Below are 20,784 nucleotides of genomic sequence, written 5' to 3' on the forward strand. Positions count from 1 at the left end.
TGCTACTTGTTCCCACCCAAGCATTTAATTATCAGTGCTCTCTGTGGAAGAAATATCTGGAAATAAATCTAGAAAAGGGCAATGTAAAATTTCTGGGAAATGTTCCATTTTGTGTTGACCACAATAGTCTTCAGGGTTCTTGTGATCCAAAGGAACACGTGTGACACCGTCTCAAAGTGTGAGAGACAATACAGCATTGTGTGAGCAGCAAAGCCTTTTGCATTGACAGACATCAGTTTGAATCCTGTTTCTGCCATTTCTCTATGTGACCTTGACTGAGTCAATTATCTTTGTAAACAGAGGTAATAATGGTGGCTACCTCATAACATAATGCCTGGCACAGAGTAGGTACTTAATTAACCATAAAGTAGTGTTGGTGGTTGTGGTATGTGGAAAATGGCTCAGAATATGGCCACACCCTAATCCCCAGAAACAGTCGATGTTACTTTATATGGGAAATGTGACTTTGCAGATGTGACTAAATTAATGATTTTGGGATGGAGACATTATCTTGGATTATCTGGGCAGGCACTAAATGTGACCACAAGTGTCCCTATGAAAGGGAGGCAGAGGGATACTTGATCATAGAAGAAGGCCATGTGACTGTGGGAGCAGACAGGTGTGAAGAGGCTGTGCTGCTGGTTTTGAAGTTGGAGGAAAGGGGCTTGAGCCGGGAAGGAAGAGAAGGGATGCAGCTCTCGGAGGTGGAAAAGCCAAGGAAATGGGTTCTCCCAGAGAACTTCCAGAGGGATCTCAGCCCTGCTGAAACCTTGGTTTTAGTTCAGTGAACCAGTTTTGGACTTCTGCCTCCAGGACTGTGAGAGAATAAATGTGAGTTGCTAAACCACTAAGTTTGTGATAATTTGACAAAGCAGCCATAGGAAACTAATACTGTGGTGATATTTTGGAAAATGAAAGATGACTCTGGATGAGCTGATAATATAAGAAAGGGTGATGCATGGGGTAGAGAAGCCTTTAAGTGTTAAATGTGCACCTGAGGGCACAGTTAGAGGTATCACAGAGCCAGAGCCCTGTGTTAGAGGAAATGCCGGAGAAGATGGAAGGGTGAAGCCATGTATAGGGATTTTAGGCATAAACAGAAGTGAAGTCTTGTGGACAAGGGATGTAATGAATGGCGTCTGAGGGTGGGATGTGGCTGTGGAGGGTGGCCGAGCAGATGGTGAGTACCCTGTTCAGGAAAGAAGGCTCAATTAAGAAGGAAGGCTAGTTTGGGAAGTTTCCCTGGGCGGCCAGGCTTGCTGAGAAAGGAAGGAAATGTAGATTTAGAAAAGATGACCTGTGTCCCAGAAACAAAAGCAGCCATTTCATTGCTTCAGCCATATGACTGATTTTTAAAAAATCTAAGAAAAGGAATTCTGAAAAAGATGTGTTGTGCCTTAGATCAAGTCAAGACTATTAACAGGAGACTGAGTGCCTTCACCTTAATCTGTTTCTAGCAGTCCCCAGAGAGGACTCCACCAGAAGTGAAGTTTGTTTTATTTCAACTCTCCGTGTATTGTACGTAGCTTGTTATTTCCTACAGAACACAGCGTGCCATTGCATACGGCCATGCCTCCACACTGTTTCCTCTGCTGTAATATCACCTTGCCCTGAGCTCAGCTGGCAAAGTATGCCCATCACCAGGTAACAGGTCAGGTATGACCTCCTTGGACCAACTTCCATGCTAATTGCACTGTCTCATGTGTGTTTTCTAGAAATTTACACAGTTGATTTTAGCCATGGTTGAGTGTTTGTTACTCCCTACCCTTCACTAATCTCACCTCTCCCTTCAACAGACAGAAAGATTCCTGAGGGCAAATATGAATCTATTGATAGTTGTGTCTTCCGCCCCCACAGAGCTTCACATATTGGAAGTAGTCAATAAAAGTGAATGAATGAATTGATTCATTGATCACATCTTGTGGACAGAGTTACCATGAAATTAAGAAAATAAAGTTCATGAATCCTAGGTCAATGTCTAGAGAAAATTAGTCTTTGTATCCTATTCTTACAAAAGCAAGAAATTATGAAAGAACTGCTTCATGCATAGAACAAAGATTAATTCCTTTATAATTCATTGTTTAGTTCAAATTACAACTCAATATCTAAATTAGAATTTAAAAACAACTTTTCTTCACTGCCAAATTGAATTTGGCACCTCTTTAATGAAACACATTTTTTTTTAACCAAGGCAGGTACAAAAGATACAAAAGGTACATAGATAAAATACTATATTAAATGCACACTAATTTATTTTGAAGTATAATAAAACTACAGGCTGGTTTTTACCTATTGTATTGCACATTTGAGGAAAAATTGTCTGATTCATATTTTTTTCTTAAAAAATATATATTTGTCATGCTCAATTCAATATTTAGAAGTGAATACTCCTATCATAATTTTATTACAAAAATAAATAGTCAGAGCAGTAGAAAACACCTCACATGCACATTTGGAATAAAATTATCTGTTATGAATTAACCACATCACTAATAAATTATCAAGTGATTAAATGTCTACAGCATCTACCCACAATAAACAAGCAACTCAAAGTCCTACTTCGGATGTCCAAGTCTAAGGAACAAGTTGTAAACTACTTTATATTCATTCCATTTCCATTTGAAGTATTTAGAAAATTTAGAATTACATAGTTAACAACCTGGCTCTAAGAGTTTACTCATTACTCAGAAAAAGTTCATGACATTACCAAATAGAGTAATTTGGTGGGGGTTTTTTTGTGGAGGGGGTGCACATAAGTAAAATCTTATACTTCCCTCATGTACCAAATATGTGGAATTTGAACAATTCCTGTATGGGCAAGGCACAGCGCCAGGCATTGCAGGCCATGCAAATATGTGTACCAAGTGTGCCCAGTTACTGTGCTCTAGAACTACTAAGAACTTGTAGTCCTATTTGTTCATAAACCAAACAATGGAATATTTCTTAACAACTGAAAGACTCTGATGTGTGTGATTAAAATTGATGAATTGCTAAAAAACAAATATAACAATCTCCTTCTAAAAAGGACAATTACATTTAAATATTCCCTTATCTCAAGTTAGATGAGTTATATTTTACTAGACTGTATTACTCTGTATTTAAGTCCTGTGCTTGTAACAGAAGAATGATTTTGTTGGGCTGAAACACCAGGAAAACTTGGGTTTTTACCCACTCAGTCAAGTTCTCTTACCACAGAGGGTTGACTGTTATTCTAACAGTTTCTGCCTTTCTCCCTCATTCTCTCTCTCTCTCCCACCCCCCACCGCTGCACTCCCCTGCTCATTGTTTTAATTCCATGGCTCCATCCCAATCTACATTTTTAAGACATCACTAAGAAATTAGATGTCATCAACTAATAGTGTACTACTGGTTAAAAAATATTAGTCTTTTTCTCCCAAACTACCATAGAATTTGGAGAGAGATAAAAATGTTTAGTGCATTCATCACTGCACGTGACTTTGATAATCTCAGCTATTTTGCTTTCTCAATTATGTTATGTCTAATATTTTTAAAGTTTTGGTGTTTTAAAAGTTTTATTTATAGAGGTGATACAGTTGTATTAAGTGTGAGATTAATGATGTCTATTGTTGACAAAATTAATGTGTTCACACCTGAGTTGAAAATCACATGGAAACACAGCTGAAAGGAATCATGAAAGGGACTATATGTAAATAGGACCTTATGTCTAAATGCTTCATTTTTATCAAAAGAAATAAGCACTCTATGTTATTGAGGAGGGAGAGCTAATTCACTATAGTAAAGGTTTAAATATAAAAGGAAAAGAAGAAAGAATATAACATATGTTTGGATTTCAAATCCTGTTACATCATGACACCACAGCTGGAAAGAAGATGGAAAACACATCCTGAAGGCCTAGACAATATGCGCAGCCCCCCATGAAATCCTCGTGCCATTTTATTGCCACACTTCCTCACATGTAGCAGTTGGACCTAATGAGAGGCTAAATCTTGCCTTTGTGTTGGAATTCGATTCATTTTTTTTCTCTCATCGTGAGTTCTCCTGCAGCCAGCCCCAGGGCCTCGAGAACATGTTCCATTGTTCACTGTGAGCACCTATCACTTTTACAGAATGCCAAGGGGTACTCAGAACTATACCATGCTAGTCAAAAGAAAACACAAACCCCCTACTCTTGGATCCAGACCATTAAAAGCATTTATAAAATCTAAGAAAAGGAAAATGCAGTCATGATAAAGTGATATGTCCTGTGGAGGGGCCACTTAGGCTACCTCTGAGAGGTAGATTCCGAGGGGAGATGGAAGAATGGGTTATTGAGAATTCTTTCTCCATGCAGCTCACTGCGATGGCTTCAGGTCAGCAGGCTACCCCAGAGCAGGAGCGGGTGCAAGACCAAAATGGAGCAAGCCAGGCACTGAAGTCACATAATGGGAGGAGTGAAGAGTATAATTCTTTCTCAGTGGGCAAATACCATTCACCTGCCACCTGTGTAAGAGCACTGAGTCGGGAGAATGCCTGAAGAAGGGAGAAACACAGTCTAAGCCCACTGCCTTTTACAAGTACTCAGAGAAAACTTCTAGGATAAAAATGTTGCATAGTGCTGGCAGGCGTCTTTGCCCTTATACAGACCTGATTTCCTCTTCCATATTAGCCAATAAATGCAATTGCCTCCTAAAATGTGTTTTTTTAAAATAAATAAAATCAGTAAGATTATGAGATAGGTGTATTTTTCTGTGACAGGAAAGTGATACATTTGGTTTCTTTTCCTGCTGGTGCCGTAATCCTTTGCCATCAGCAGTGCTACCGAGATTGGAACACTGATTTTAGTATTTCAAACTTTCATTGACTACAGTTCTCCTGTATGTCTATTCAGTTTGAAATTTTGGATGACAGTATATTTTCAACTCAACCTATTTTAATTCTTACCCTAGACTCTGTGGAATCATACGACAGCAGATTTAAGGCTAATCTTCATCACTTATTTCTGGCAGGTTGGCATAAACATTATTAAATAAGTCTGTGAAATTTGGGAAAATATACTCAAAATCACCTTTGTATTTATTTTGTAATCACAGTGCCTGCCACACAGGAGGCATTCAATAAATAGTTGACAAAAGAATAATGGGGGGGAGGAGTACGTAATTAGAAGGGTAAAAGAAGAAAAAAAACTCCATTTGCAATTATTAAAAACTCTTTCTAACCATTAAATTAATTATAGTCACCAAAAACTAAAACTCAGCTGAGATATCTTTATATATCTATCATATATTAAATGATTGGAATTGGTTCCAAATAGCTATAAGTTATATGTTAGAAAGGAGAATAATTTACATGAAGTCCTCATGACATCGAACTTGTCTTTCTTACATAATATAAATGGTAAATGTGGCATTAGAATTCTGTTTCTTTCTCCAAAGGATATTTTTTATAAGCACCCACAAATGTCATCCCATCTATTTTTAAGCAGAGTGCTGCTGTATAAACAGCTGAATCGTCTAAACCCAATGGGAAAATTCAAAGTTTAAATAAGCTATTTTATTTCATTGAAAATAAGTGGTGCCGACTGACACAGAACATGTGGGTTTTTCCATTCAGTCATATGTACATTTCTTAACTTTTTATATAAAATTCTAGCCCAAACTGAAAAAATAGAAAAACACACTATATACTTTAATAATAAAGTTTCTACTTTCTAATTCTCCTACCCACACTCATTAGTTTCCATTTATAACTTCTTCCTTGGGTTTTCTTTGCCAGTAATGGCGTAGGCTCTGTAGACTGAGATCACATAAAGTTAACACAAATTCTAAAAACAGACCTATATGGGCTGTAGGATTTCAATCTCTCCACAGAGTTCATCTTTTTTTAATAAAAATAGGTTTGGGGTTTTTCCATACAATTCATTATTTAATAAAAGTTATATATGTTAATTCTGGAAAAAATACAAAGAATACACAATGGTATAGAGTTAAAAGGAAGAGCCCCCTGCTGCCCAGTCTCTGCATTCCTACTCTCTGAAGGTGACCACTGCTGTTATCACTTTAACACTTTTCTTCTGACATTTTATGCATATATTCACACACAAAAATATGTATGTATATATTGTGCATATATAGACATAGAGATAGATAAGCATGTTTTCTTCTTTTTCAAAAAGCTGGTATCATAACATAAATACAATTCAGCACTTGGCCCTTTTACTTTAGTATATATTGGTCTTTGCATGCCAGAACATACAGGTCTACCTCCCTCTTTTTAATAGCTATAAAATTCTTCATTGTATGGGACTATTCATTCAGTTACCAAATGTTTTATGCTCATCTTCCATGTGTTGGGCACTGTTCCAGGCACTAAAAATTCAGAATTGAACAGAACAAAATTCCTGACTTCATAGAGACCACATTCTACAACATTTTAGCATCACATATGGAGGAACTAGCATATTAACACTACACATTGAGGAACAGTATCACATTTTATCTTTTAAAAAGAATGCTGTAATGAATTACCTAGTAAATAAATCTTTATACCAATTTATCAGTTGAATAAATTACAGCTATTATTTTTATATATTAGTCTTTTAATTTTTTATATTATCAACCTCTTGAGAAATAAATTGTCAATTTGTATTGTTAAATTAATGTAATAACAGAATTTTTACATTGAGGTACTCTATCTTTTGTAAATCTACATATTCAAGTAACATATGAAAATTGTTCCTGAATTAAATCCTTCTAAACTAGCCTATGATAATTCTCCAAATGCAATCAGGTCAGATGCCTAAGTTTCCCTCTACTTATAGTGATTTATATGTGCTAGGAACTTCTGATTTAAATATTCCATGAACCCAAATGCTTCCCAGACATAATTTTTTAATTATATTTTATTGATTATGCTATACGGATGTCCTGATTTTCCCCCTTTGCCCCATCTACCCAGCACCCTACTCCCTCAGGCAATTCTCCCACCATTGTTCATGTCCGTGAATCATGCATATAAGTTCTTTGACTACTCCATTTACTATACTGCACTTTACATCCTCATGGCTATTCTGTACCTACCAATGTGTACTTACTAATCCCTCGCCTCTTCACCCATTCCCCCACATCCTTCTATCATCTGGAAACCGTCAAAACACTCTCAGTATCCATGATTCTATCTCTGCTCTCCTTGTTTGCTTAGTTTGATTTTTAGATTTTTAGACTCAATTGTTGGTAGATATGTATTTATTTCCATTTTATTTTTCATAGGTTTGATTTTTTTTTCTTAAATAATGCCCTTTATAATATAATAATGCCATATAATAATGGTCTGGTGACGATGAACTCCTTTAGTTTTTTTCTTCTATGGGAAGCTCTTTATCTGCCCTTCAATTCTAAATGATAGCTTTATTGGGTAGAGCAATCTCAGCTGTAGGTCCCCTCTTTTCATGATTTTGAATATTTCTTGCCAATCCCTCCTAGCCTGCAAAGTTTCTTTTGAGAAATCAGCTGACAGTCTTATGGGTATGCCCTTGTAGGTAGCTAACTGCTTTTCTCTTGCTGTTTTTAAAATCCTCTCTCTGTATTTAACTTTTGGCTTTTTAATTATGATGTGTCTTGGTGTGGGCCTCTTTGCATCCATCTTGTTTGGTACACTCTGTGCTTCCTAGACTTGCATGTCTATTTCTTTCACCAAATTAGGGAAGTTTTCTTTCATTATTTTTTCAAACAGATTTCAAATTTCTTGCTCTTTCTCTTCTGGCACCCCTTTGTTGAGAATGTTGGACCTCTTGAAGTAGTCCCAAGGCTGTTTATACTATCCTCATTTTGGGGGTACCTTCTTTCTGGCTGTTCTGATTGGTTGGTTTTTGCTTCCTTATGTTTGAAATCATTGATTTGATTCTCAGCTTCATCTACTTTATTGCTGTTTCCCTGTAAATTGTTCTTTATTCCAGTTAGTGGATCTTTCATTTCTGAACAGATCGTTTTAATGCTGCCGAGGTCCTCACAAAGTTCCTTGAGCATCCTTATAACCAGTGTTCTGAACTTTGCACCTGATAGATTGCTCATCTCCATCCTGTTTAGCTCTTTTTCTGGAGTTTTGATCTGTTCTTTCATTTGGGCCATGTTTCTTGGTCTCCTCATTTGGCAGCCTCCTTGTGTTTGTTTCTATGTATTAGGTAGAGTTGCTTTGACTCTGTGTCTTGGTAGTGTGGCCTATTGTGGTAGGTGTCCTGTAGGGTCCAGTGGCACAGCCTTTCCTATCACCCAAGCTGGGTACTTGAGGTATGCCCTTTGTAAGAGCTGAGTACACTCCCCTCTTAGAGTTGAGCCTTGGTTGCTGTTGGCAGATCAATGGGAGGGATTTACTTAGGTCAGTCAGCTGTAAGGATTAGCTGTGACCACCGACCACAACCCTCTGCCCTCCATAGAGGATCAGCTGTGCAGGGGCAGGGTGGTGGTGCTCTGACATAGTCTGTAGCTGCCCACTGGGTGCACAGGCTCTGGGGTTTTCCGGTTGGTGCTGGGCGAAGTCAGTCCCCACCTGTGTTTTACCCATGGCCACCCTGCCTGAGATATAAAGCAATCTGAGATACCTGCAGCTTGTGCTGGGATTGAGGATTCCCAGGCAAAGCCAATCTGTGAATCTAGGCTGGCTGCTGCTAGTGCCAGGCCTGGGGCTCACTGAGGCCAGCTGTTGCTTATTTGAGAGGATTTAGAAGTTGCAAAGCAGGAGCCAAGACCAGCCATTCATATGGAAAAATCAGCTTGTGTGGGCCGATAAGTTTGGTGGCTCAGAGCCTCAGAGGATCTCCAGTGCAATGCAAACAGTGTTAGCCAGGTTGATGGGGTCTCAGATATGGCACAAGCTTGCTGGCTCAGTGGGAGTGGGGTGGGTTCAGAAAAGGGACTATGGCCTCTGCTCACCTTGATGCCAGACACTTCAGTTTCTCCCTGTGTGCCTCTGGTGCCTTTCAAGCAGCTACCCCAGTGCTGGAACTCAGAGGGAATGTATGAGTATGTGAATCTGCGTGTGGGTTCTTTAAGAGGAACTGCTTGGGGCTCCAGAAGTTTTTTCTACCAACTCAATCCCCACTGGCTTTTGCAGCCTGAAGTTGTGGAGACTTATGTTCCTGACACTGGAACCCTGGGCTGGGGGCCTGGTGTGTGCCTGGGGCTCCTCGCTCCCGAGATATCCCTCCCAAATTTTTATCCACCACACGTAGATATGGGACCAACCCATTTGTGTCTTCGCACCTCTTACCAGTCTGGATGGATGTGGTTTCTTTAATTCCATAATTGTCAGACTTCCATTCAACTTGATTTCTGATGTTTCTGAGTGATGATTGTTCTATATTTTAGTTGTAATTTTGATGTGGTTGTGGGAGGAGGTGAGCCATGCCTGCCTACACTGCCATCTTGACTGGAAATCTCCAAGACACAATTTTTATATCTCCTTTTGGTTTCTGCATAACATAAGAACAAAAGGAAAGATGTTTTGTAAACCAAAACAAAGCAAATAAATGTACCTCTCCTTTCATATAAAATTCAAGAAAATTATGCCTTCAGTTGCTACTTAAGTGTTTTTTGTTCAGAAAGCCATCCACAAAGAACACTATGATAGGAAATCATTCATGAGTTTCTTTTGCCTCTACACCCTGTATATTTATTACAATTGGAATCAGGTCAAAATTTACATGTAGCAGCACCTCAGATGGAAGAGGAGAAGAAATTTGAGTTGCCACAATGCTGGGTATACAAGGAAGAAAATCTCACCCCCTCTACTTCAGTGATTGGAAGGGTACTGAGATGCCCTGCCTTAGCCTTCTCCTACCATACAATGTCCTACCCACCCCCAGAACACATGCTCTGTGTTCCAGACTTCCAGTGTTATTGGGGACACTGGATTGCTTTGGAAGCCACTTAAATTTTTTTCTGATTTAAGAATTATGTATCACCAAAAAAAAAGTTCCCTCTGGACATTCTGAAACAAAACAGTTTGTTTTGCTTTGTTCTGGATGTTGTCCAAATCTGTCTCAGGGGAAAAGAAAATAATTCCTTTTTGTCAAATAAGATATTATGAGGGACACTTAATTTAATGCTTTTCTATTAATTCAGAATTTTTTACTCTGTACAAACAATTGAAAACTTGAGTGTGAAGTAAGTGCTCACTCATCCAGCTGCAGTGAAGTGTATTTGAAGTGCAGAAGCCAGCATTGTTACTGGGAAGTATGAATATTTGAAGAACCAAAATCAGGTCAATTTGACTCATTACCAGAAGGATAAAAAAAAAAAAAACAAAAATGGTCTTTCTCAAATGAAATATATCTTCATAGTTAGTGTTGGTGGGTAGTTCACAATGTAATAGGTAAAACACCATAATTGAATATGAAGTGTGCATATGTGTTCCTGTGTGTGAGAGAGAGAACAGTAAAGAATTCCAGTCAACTTTTTGGTGATAGAAGAAATAATGGAGTGTGTAAAGGTTCTTTTACATCCAAAGATAATCATATATTATCTTGAGTAAGACATTTTTACCTCATTACAGTTTTTACTGGAAGAGATTGGCATAGTAGGTTCATGAGATATGATGCAAGACATGTGACACATGCCTAATTTTACAGGCCCTTGCCACTTGCATGAATCTATTGCTTTGTTTCATTTGCACAGATTTCTTGAGTGAAACAAATAATGACATAGGCTTGACACACAGTGTGAATTCCCAAACACTGGTTTTTTTTCCATGGTTCTCCCTTTCTACATAAAAACCACCCTCTATTTTTGTCTTTTGTCTTTTATACCTCCATACAGGGAGATCAAAACAGTTTTGCAAACTGTTGAAAAGTATTCATATGGAGTAATCATGTTTTTCTTTTGTTGAGTTCAGCGGGTAGAGAGTTACAATATGATAAAGCTGAAAGCACACGTGCTTAAGAGAGATATGATCTGCTTTCTAGTCAAGTTCTGCCCCGTATTAGCCGTACAAAATATAATTTACATTATGGGTGTCTGTTTCTTCATTTGTAGATGAGGGGTTGGCATTTCGCAAAGCATGGTGAGGGTAGGTTTCATGTGAAGAAAAGGAACTGAATTTGATAAACTCAGCAATATACTCAGGCATCTGGAACCTGTAGATGTTCACATGGACGGCAGCTCTCTAAGGGGGCAGTACAATACAGAGCATCTCCTAGCCTCTTCCCCCTTGGAACCCTCTTCCACAGAGCAGTTCTAGGATGAGTGATCCATAAAATGTACCTAGAATCCTCTGGGTGGGATGGCAATTTTAGGATTCTGCTCCACTGGCCCTGCCACAGTCAGGTGACGGAGCTCTCCGGACCTGATGGAGTTCTGTTGACCCTGCTGTGGGATGTGGCTATGGTTCCCTAAAAGTCTCCACAAAAACATCCAACTGCAGCTCTCTAGAGGCCACCAAAGACTATCCGCTAGAAGCTGGTTATGTGCCCATTATCCAAACCCACCGCCATGATACTGAACCCCCCACCAGCCCCTTCATATACACAGGGGCCCGTCCTGACCTGTTCTGCTGAGATCCCTCCTACTTGCCCACATCAGATGCCATGTTTCCTCCCTGCCACTGGTGAAGGGAAATCCAGGACTGAAGGTCCCCATGCTTACTTCTGAATTGATTTACAAATCAGGTATAACTCAGGCAATGTAACAAAAGATTTAGTGAGCAGTTGTATTTTATTTTATTTATTTGATTTGATACTCTCCTTGGAACTGGGAATATAGAATGAATAAGATGTAGTCTCAGCCAAATTAATGACATCACCCCTTCTCTCAAGTGGCTTACAGATTGGTGGGTGAGACAGATTTGTAAACAATTGATTTTAAAATAATATGATGTGTTACATTAGTAATATGTGTCAGTTGTTGGAGTAAATCTTTATTTTTTTCAGATTAGCTCTATATTTGTTCTATTAAAGCAGATTATTTTGGACATATTGGACTTTTAAAATGTAGGAGAGCTTAAATGATCAGTCTCTGAAATTTCTATTTCACATGGTGTCATATTTCATGTGACTGTAGATTTTTCAGTTCATCTGTCAACAAGGAAAAAAATTTCATAATTGCCTCCCTTGCTCTTAAAAATATGACAATTAAATTGAAGTGCCAAGCACTCTGTTAAGGCACTGGGTGCAAAGCCAGGCTCTTTCAGCTTGGATGGACTTTGTGGGCCTCCTGAAGAGCTGGTTAGAGCGTTGGTATTTACACTGAGGTCTTTGACCCAATCTAACTCCCTAGAAGAGTAAATGAAACACATACAACTCTCAGCTGAAGAGAACCTTTATATCAGTGAGCTCCACAGGGCCCCAGTCCGCCCCTGGAGTGCCACACCCACCACCTTAGGAGCTGCCATTCAAATGTCCATCTGTGATGGTTAGTTCTATGTGGCCACCCGACTAGGCTAGAGTACCCAGTTATTTAATCAAACACTAATATAGTTGTCACTGTGAAGGAATTTTGTACATATGGTCGATACCTACAATCAGTTGACTCTAAATAAAGGAGAGTACCCTAGACAATGTGGGTGGGCCTTGTCCAATGAATTGAAAGTTCTAAGAACAAAGCTTAGGCTATCCTGAGCAGAAGAAATTTAGCTTCAAGAATATCTTGAACTTCAGTCCCTGACTGAGTTTTTGACCTGTGAGCCTGCCCCACAGATTCCACGCTTCCCACCCCCTGCCCCTAGCCATGTGTGCCGGTTCCTTAAAACAAATTTCTGTTTCTTCTGTTCTGCTCTGAGAGCCTTTACTGGCCCACCACCTCCTACACACAGACCTTACACACAGATTCCTTCAAGTGCGCTAATCTTCCTGACCTCAAACCTCTCCCACTCCCGGGTGAAAAGGCCTAGGAACTATTGCATAATTCATCACGGTTCAGTTCTATTATGAATTAAATAAGCTGTAGGTGTTTGTCCCACATGGAAATTTAATCATCACTTATGACATGATTCCTACAAGAAAATATTATCTGAATTCCAAAAAACAAGTTTTTAGGTAATACACAGATGCATATATATCCTTATAATAAGTCCCTGAATTGTGTGTTACTATCTTCATTTGATGTTTGAAATTAACATTAAAAGATATTAAAGTAACTGAGCCAAAATCACGTCTGGTAAGTAATAGATTTAGATTTGGACCCAGATTTATCTGCTTCCAAAATCTATGCTATATTCATTGTACAATGCTCCTTCCATATAAGTGAAAACCCCTATAGAGGTAAAAATTACATTGTGGAAAATATTCCACTTTCTTCTGTGCTACTTTTGTGAGTGTGCTGTATGGAGAAGGATTTAAACATTACCTGACATTCGCTGAGGACTTACTATATGCAAAGCTCTTGTTTTAAAGATTTCTTAAATGAAATGTCTAGGTTTAATTATACCTCATTTCTATAGTTGGACATTTCAAAATTCTAAAACATTTTATGACTAATCCCCATAATGATTTTTGTCCCCATCCATGTATTTTTGTTGTGGACATTTAATGTTCTCGACATTAATTCTCAACATTTATTTTGACATCTAATACCTCATTAACTAGAGTAAAAAGACATAATTGTTCTAAGATGAATGTTCTAAGGTTTTTTAATTAGTTTATTTATTTAGTGAGTAAGTTTAGTTTTTAAAAATGTTTTGAACCCCACTGGCTCTGCGCCCTGAAGCTGATACAGAAGATATGCAAATGCATTGAGCATTAGTTGGTACCCAGCTAGCAGTCCCATTTCATCTGGGCAGCATCTCTAATTCTGGCCAGAGTGTTCTCTTACTCTAGGCTACAGGGGTTCATTCAAAAAGACACTTCTATCTGTCCTCATGCTAAAGTCAGAGAGCTCTTAAGAAGTATTCTTCTACACAAACACAATCTGTAAAGTAAAGGTAACTCAGTTAAAGAAGTATTACTTTAGGGTCTCAAAGCTATTCATTCAGCAAGAACACATTAAGCATTTGCTTTACAGAAGGGACTTTGGGAGAAATGAAGATGAATAATGTTGTCTCTGATTAATAATGAATGTGGCAGTGCTCTGTGCTGGATGTTCTAAAAGCAGTGCTTTTCAAACCAATGGTTGCAACCAATTAGTGACTAGTGAAATCAATTCAGTGGGTCATGAACAACATTATTTTTAATTAAATAGAATACAATAGAAGAAAATGGAAAAGAATATAGAGTATGTAGCACATATTTCTTTCTTTCAGTTGCATATGTGCATATATTGCTTTCCAAAGTAAGATGTATTTCTCACTGTGAAATGTAGTCACAAACTATTTAAAACTATCACTCTAGAGAGAAAAAGAGAGAAGAAAACAAAGCCTTGTTCTCAAGAAGCTTGCGTCTTGCTGGGAAAATAAAGCTAATTAATGAACAGCGAAAGCCTTTGTATAAAGCAATTAATGACTGAGAGGTAGAAATCAACATTGCTAATTTAATGTCCCAGTGGGATTAAGGCCTAGGAAAAATCACTGTGATAATTTATTACTCCTTCCTTACTGAACAGCTTTCTTCACTCAGCTTCTAGGGCAACAATACCTTACTGATCCCCCTCAGACTGGTAACTGGTTTCTTCTTACCTCCCCATCTCCTGAGGTCGTATCAGTGCCAAACGGGCACAGCTCTTGAGCCATTTCTCTCTCCTACCAACGCTCGTTTCTTAGGTCATCTCATTCATTCTAAGAGCTTTAAATGCTGTGTGAATACCCACATTTCTTTTCCCAGCACAGGTTGCCTGAACTCCCAGACTTGTATACCCAGGCCCCTATCCAACCCGTCTACATAGATGTCTCAATGGCATTTCAAACTTAGTGTGTCCCAAACTGAACACCTAGTCTTTGTCCCCTAGTCTGAGCCTCCCTTAGACCCCCTCACCTCAGTTAATGGGAATCAATCTTTCCAGTTGCTCAGCCCAGAATGTGAAGTTATTCTTAACATCTTTCTTTCTTTCAAGCCCACATTCAAATCATCATTAAGAAACCTATTGGTCCTATCTTCTCTCCATGCTCAATGCTGCTACCACTCCTCACCTTCATCTCCAGCCTGGACTATTGCATGAGCCTCCAAACTCTCCCTCCAACTCTACCCTTTCTCCCTTCTAGTCATTCCCAACTCAGCCACCTAAGTGATCCTTTTAAACTGGAATGTGTAACATCCATCATGAAGCCTCCAATCCACTCCCATTTCACCCTGAGTAGGAGCCACAGTCTTTACAATGGCCTCCGAAGCCCAGGTGATTGGGCCCCTATGCCCACCCATCATCACCCCGTACTCACCTTCCTACTCCTCTCCACTCCACCCACCTGGCTGCTGCATGTTAGAGTTGCAGGCATGTCTCCTCTTCTCCTTGGCTCTTCTTCCTGCCCTGAGCACTCTCCCTACAGGCCTCAGGACTCACTCCCTCCCCCGTTTGGTCTGAACTAAGAGGTGCCTTTTCAAGGAGGCCTTCGCTGACCATGCTCCCTGACCTTGCATATCCCGCTCCCTCCCTCCTTCACATACACACTCTGCTTTTTTTTCTCCATGGCACATGTCACCATCTAACATACCTTTTACTTATTTTATTAGTGTTTGTCTTCCTCATTCCTCAGAAAGGCGCATTTTTTCTGTTTATATATTGCTATGCCCTGAGTATCTAAAACAGCACCTACTTCACAATAATGTGCTTTTAAAGTGTTTTCAAAAAGTGCTAAAAAATGGTATTTTAACTCCAGCTTAACTACTCAGTGAAGGAAGAGAATACCATAATAAAGTTTTGTCTAAGAAACCTTACCCCAAACCCTACAATGAATATTCCAGTTAAGACATTTCCTTTCAAGGGAGTTTGAGCTAATTTGGAAATACTGGCCCAGATAGCTGTAGAGGATATCACATTCTTCTCTGCACATTCCTGTGTGACAACCCCCGTTAGTTCTACATAGCATGCTGCCCAGAAGAAGTAGTTTGGAATATAGGCTTCAAGTACAAATCCTCAAGAGGCAACTTCCCAGTATGAGGATTATTAAAATGGAATCTTGTTTTACCTGTGTACATAAGTACACCTTAAATATTATTCAGCTCTTCCTAGATATCAAGAAGTAGATGCACATAATTTGAAAGATGATGGTGTCATTGAATTAGAACAAACAAGATTCATGAAGAAAAGATTCTCTTTTGACTCATTTGAATGTAGTATACTTTTAGATATTGTGAATGTAATTTGGAATAAAAAGCTCAAACAGCACCAAGAGAGAGCAGGAATCAGATAGTGATGAGAAGAAGGAAATTTGAGTTGTACCTCTTCTTAAATATATTTTTTCTTTATAGATGCCAAATAGCTAAGTTAATCATTCACCAACTTTATAGTAACAATTTATAGCCTCATTTGAGAAACTTACTGTCCCAAAATCAATGATAGAGAAACTAAAGTAAAATATATGCTGAGACTTATTTCAAAATTCATGATTTTTGAATCAAGTGTTAATACTGGAGATGACTGGCCTGATATTTTATAGATTCTAAACTAGTTGTATTGTTTGTTCATAATAAGATTATCAGATTTTAAGTTCTAAGGGAAAAGATTCATACTCATAAACATTTGACAATTAGAAGGTCTCACTAATTAGAGAGCTGTAAGATTTTAGCCAACACTGAAATTTAGTTTTATGAATGAGACGTCTACATCTGGGTTTCCATTGACCCCATAAGGAAGATCTCAAATATTCTACCCACATCTATGTCTCTGAAACCAGACAGAGAATTCTAGTTTGCCTCAGGAAATTCAGTTTTGGGGATTATAGGTACAAACCACAGAGACTGTGGTAGACAGACACTGTGCTAGTGACTACTGTAATGGAAAATTACAATGCCTCAGTTAGCACTGCACGCCAACAGATGCACCTCCAATCGGTCAAAAAGATATGTTAAAAATGTGAAGCTTCATTAAAAACTAAAAGGGCTCTATATTAGTTTATCACCTATATTAGTCAGTAAAAATAAATATAAGATTTAGTTTTATAGACCTAAGCCTCTGTTGTTTTTCTCTTCCTTATCTTTCACTAAAACTTATAGCCAACTGTAGCTGCTTCATGACGGGTGTTGTGTGGACATTCTTTTTTGAAGTCCTTTGGTTCTTCCAAGCGTCTAACCCTCACTACTTGTTCCAAGTTTCAAAATGTTATATAGCATTGTATCTCCCAGCAACCTAACTCCTGAGTTTTATGTTTAATGGAAAATTATTGTTACTGAATTTTGAAATTTATAGACAGCACCATCGTGTGAAGAGCGTAGAAATTTGAGTGAGACAAGCCAGATTTTTAATTCTGACTATGATTTTACTAGCTGTAAAACTTGGTATAAATTATTTAATTACATTACGTCTCGATGTTCTCATCTTTGCAATGGTATTAATAGCAAAGTAAGGTTTTTGTATATGTAAGATAATGTTTGTGTATAGGAATTATAAATGGCTACCAGCACGTCCTAAGGTTAATTGCAACCCTCTTGATACACTGAATGAGAGGAAATATCTTTGTCCCAGCATTCAAGGTCCAGAGGCGCTTGCTGATCGAACAGGCTTAGGTCACAGGCTCAGCCCTGAACCGAGCCGAGGAGCTGGGCGTGTGATGTGCTGATTGGCTGAACCCAACTCCTGTTACTCCTGAAATACTAGGACCTTGAGTGTAGGGAAAACAGTTTCCCCAAAGCAAAATCACAGGATGTGGCTACAAGAACCAGAAGTGGCAGTGGGGCAGCACAGCCTGCAGATGCCCACTGCAAGGAAAAATACAGGGTGGACAATGAATGAAATTCACTTTCCCCCCACTGTTGCCGCATCACACCGAAGTGTACTATCTTAGTTACTATTCCTTGGTGTGGTATCACAAGAGCATCCTGCCAACAGTAGTGCCCCCTTTGATGTCAGCCAACACCTCAGCAACATTTTTCTATCAGCCCCCAAAGGCCCATGGATCCCTCCCTTCCTTTGAGGGTCACAGGCCTTGCTCCGCTGCGTTTCTCCTGTAGTACTACTTCTCAGTGGCATTCCCGCACTTCACGCACATACAGTCAGCTCCTAAGGGACCGTGTTACCACCAGGGAAGAGGCTATATAAGAACGAACTACAAACACAGTAGGTAATTCGGAGGTGCTAAAATTTAGTGCTCAACTCAGCTTGACTTGCTTAAAAATTGTTTTTACTCTTTCATCCTCCATCCTCCAGATTTGCCTGATCCACTGACAACTTGCAAATCTCTTTGAGATTTTGTTTTTAAAAATGTTTTAGTGTGTTTACTAGGCGCCTGCTATGGTTCTGGGTACCCTGGAGATACCTATAAATGTCCATGGGCGAGAATAATTCCGTAAGGTCAGAGTGAACAAATCACCATTACATAGGACTATTTACAAAGTTCTGTTCAAGAACACTTAAGAATGTTATATGGAGGCCGATGTGGCAAAGGGCATATGCACTATTTTAAAAGAGGTGGGTATTTACTCTTGTCCTTTAAAGGTAATTTTTAAGCAAATTAAGATTTACACCCTCTTTGGGCTTCAAGGGGAGTCAGGAAGGGCGGTTGCCAGGGAAATCTGATTGGAAAACACCAATCAGGCCTTGAGATCTGCACGTCGTGTAATTGTAATTTTCCTATTCCTGCTCTTTTTTTCCTGCTTTTGCCATGAGAAGAGCAAGCTAAAAAAGCTACAGGGACATTTATGCCAAGTCGCATTTGTCAAGTTGAAAGCTGTGTGGAGCAGAAAAGCAGTTCTCCCAGCTGCAAAGAAGATGCAAAGGAGCCGAGTGAGTAGGGAATCTGAGAGCTCACTAAAAGTGCTTAGAAGGCCAATGCATTACAGCCATTTCTGTGAAAAGTGCTAGGCAGAAACTGCAAGTCCAGGGCGAAGACTTCTTACACGTGCTGAAAAACCACTGGGGTGCTTGGAGGCCCCAGAGCCATCCCTACAAGGTGTGGCTCTCCTGTAAGTTTTCTCATTCCCCCAAACTGTCCATTTGCACTTACACAGTAGCCGATAATGGCTGTCAGCAGGGTGCCACAAAACTGTGAAACAGCAAACACCGGTTCACTTCAGAATTATTTTAAGGATATATTTTTTAAACCTTCTTTATCAGTACTAGAAAATTAATGACAAGATAATATTCGTGCTTATTTTAATAGTTGCATTGTATTTAAAAAACAGTACAGTTGAGTAGTACACTCCATCTTTTCAGATTATTTTTTCATTCACTCAGTCAACATACATTCATCAAAGGTAGGGTGATGCTATTAAGAACTTTGTCCTATTAAAAACTTTGTGGTTTTTTAATACCACAGGAGACAAATGCAGACTCCTACTCCCCATGAGGACCTTGGGCAAGTCGTTTTCGCTTTTCAGGTCTGTTTTACAGCCCTCATTCCTATTTTATAGGACTGCTGGAAAGGTGACAATAAAGCAATATAAGTATCAGTTCCAGCCATTTGGGGTTATTCTATAAATGTCAGTTTATTCAGTAAATACCAGATCCCTAGTTCTCCTTTCATAAATACAGTTTTTCCTCCTCATAGCTACCCCTCCTCACACTGAGGAAAGACCTGGTAGGTTGACTCCCCTCAGCCATAGCCAAGCACCTTCACTTACCTGGTTGCTTTCACTGACATACTCTATGCTTGGGAACAAATCAACTGTTGCTGAGGGGTAGTCTTGCAAATATAAACCTATAACTGATTTCCACCATTTTAATCAATGCTCTTCCTTATTATATTGTCTTTATTTCTACGTAATCAAGAAAATTCCTCAGTTCTTCCTCCCAGCTTCATTGATTCCTGACGAAATAGAACTGGCTTTAAATCACACCCCAGCCTTAGGATCAGTTTCCCCCCTAATTCCCTACAATGCAGAAGTGCTCACAGACTCGCACTGGCCTCCCCTGGTGTATGCCAGGACATATGCTCCATTTCAGCTGTGCCGGCGTTCTAAGTGTCTTCATTCCTTTTGTGGCTCTCAGATTTCCCAGAATCTCACGCATTTTCATTACTATGAACCTCACCATCCAACTTCCCATCCTGAGATAATTCACTCTCCAGAAGTCACTCACACATGGCTTCATCTCCCAGCCACCGTCTCTCAGACCATTGGCACAGAATGTCTGACTCGATCTACATTTAGTTACACCTTGTGACCGCAGCCCAGCCGATGTGGGGATGCAAACCATGTGTGCTTTGAAAGAGCTTTTTAAAAGCAAGACTTCCCATGTCTGAAATAGTATTTCTTATAAGTTTTTATTCCAAAGCATGGAATATTTATTTCATTGTTTTTTTCCTCCAGATAGACCTTTAAACCCTAAAATTTTGTTTTATTATCTGAAATATGTGTTCTTTTGATAATCATAAGATGATAATTATTACTCGCACGATACCTAAGAACTGAACGCAGGTGGGAAAACCCCGGACTGTACAGCAGACCCAGCTTGGGCCAAGTGTCACCTTGGATTAGCTACTGACCTCTCTGTACCTCCATTGCTTTACTTGACAAGCTGAAATTATAATATATACTTAATCTTATCCTCCAAGGTAGTTGTAAGAATCATGAGACATTATATCACATTTATACTTAAAGTTTTTCGCAAAAGCATGACATAGATGAATGCTAATTGTTACTATTATTTTGTTACTAAGATGTGAACATTAAGTTTATAATTACTATCCATTTCTTGTTCTTATTACTGCACATGTTCTTTAAAAGGGTGTTTAATTGATTCTAATACAAATTTTTTTTTTACATTAGCATCTTGATATTGGAATGTATCATACAATCTATGGCATGTCAGAATTTAA

General features: G+C 39.0%; 1 protein-coding gene across 14 annotated transcripts in view; it reads left to right on the top strand.

Moving 5' to 3' along the window:
• DLGAP1 (DLG associated protein 1) overlaps positions 1-20,784 on the top strand; it is an 870,852-nt gene that overhangs the window by 597,136 nt on the left and 252,932 nt on the right. For 3 of the 14 annotated variants that reach the window (XM_054583399.1, XM_054583389.1, XM_054583390.1), the window contains exon 2: positions 18,639-18,752. The exons of the other annotated variants lie outside the window; for them this stretch is intronic. In XM_054583399.1, the coding sequence (XP_054439374.1) occupies positions 18,639-18,752 (114 nt within the window). The remainder of the gene's footprint in view (positions 1-18,638; positions 18,753-20,784) is intronic. 14 annotated transcript variants of the gene reach the window in all.

This window comes from Pteronotus mesoamericanus, unplaced genomic scaffold (genome assembly GCF_021234165.1).
Source record: "Pteronotus mesoamericanus isolate MK-2021 breed Mesoamerican mustached bat unplaced genomic scaffold, CSHL_Meso_final contig_74, whole genome shotgun sequence".
Taxonomy (NCBI): domain Eukaryota; kingdom Metazoa; phylum Chordata; class Mammalia; order Chiroptera; family Mormoopidae; genus Pteronotus; species Pteronotus mesoamericanus.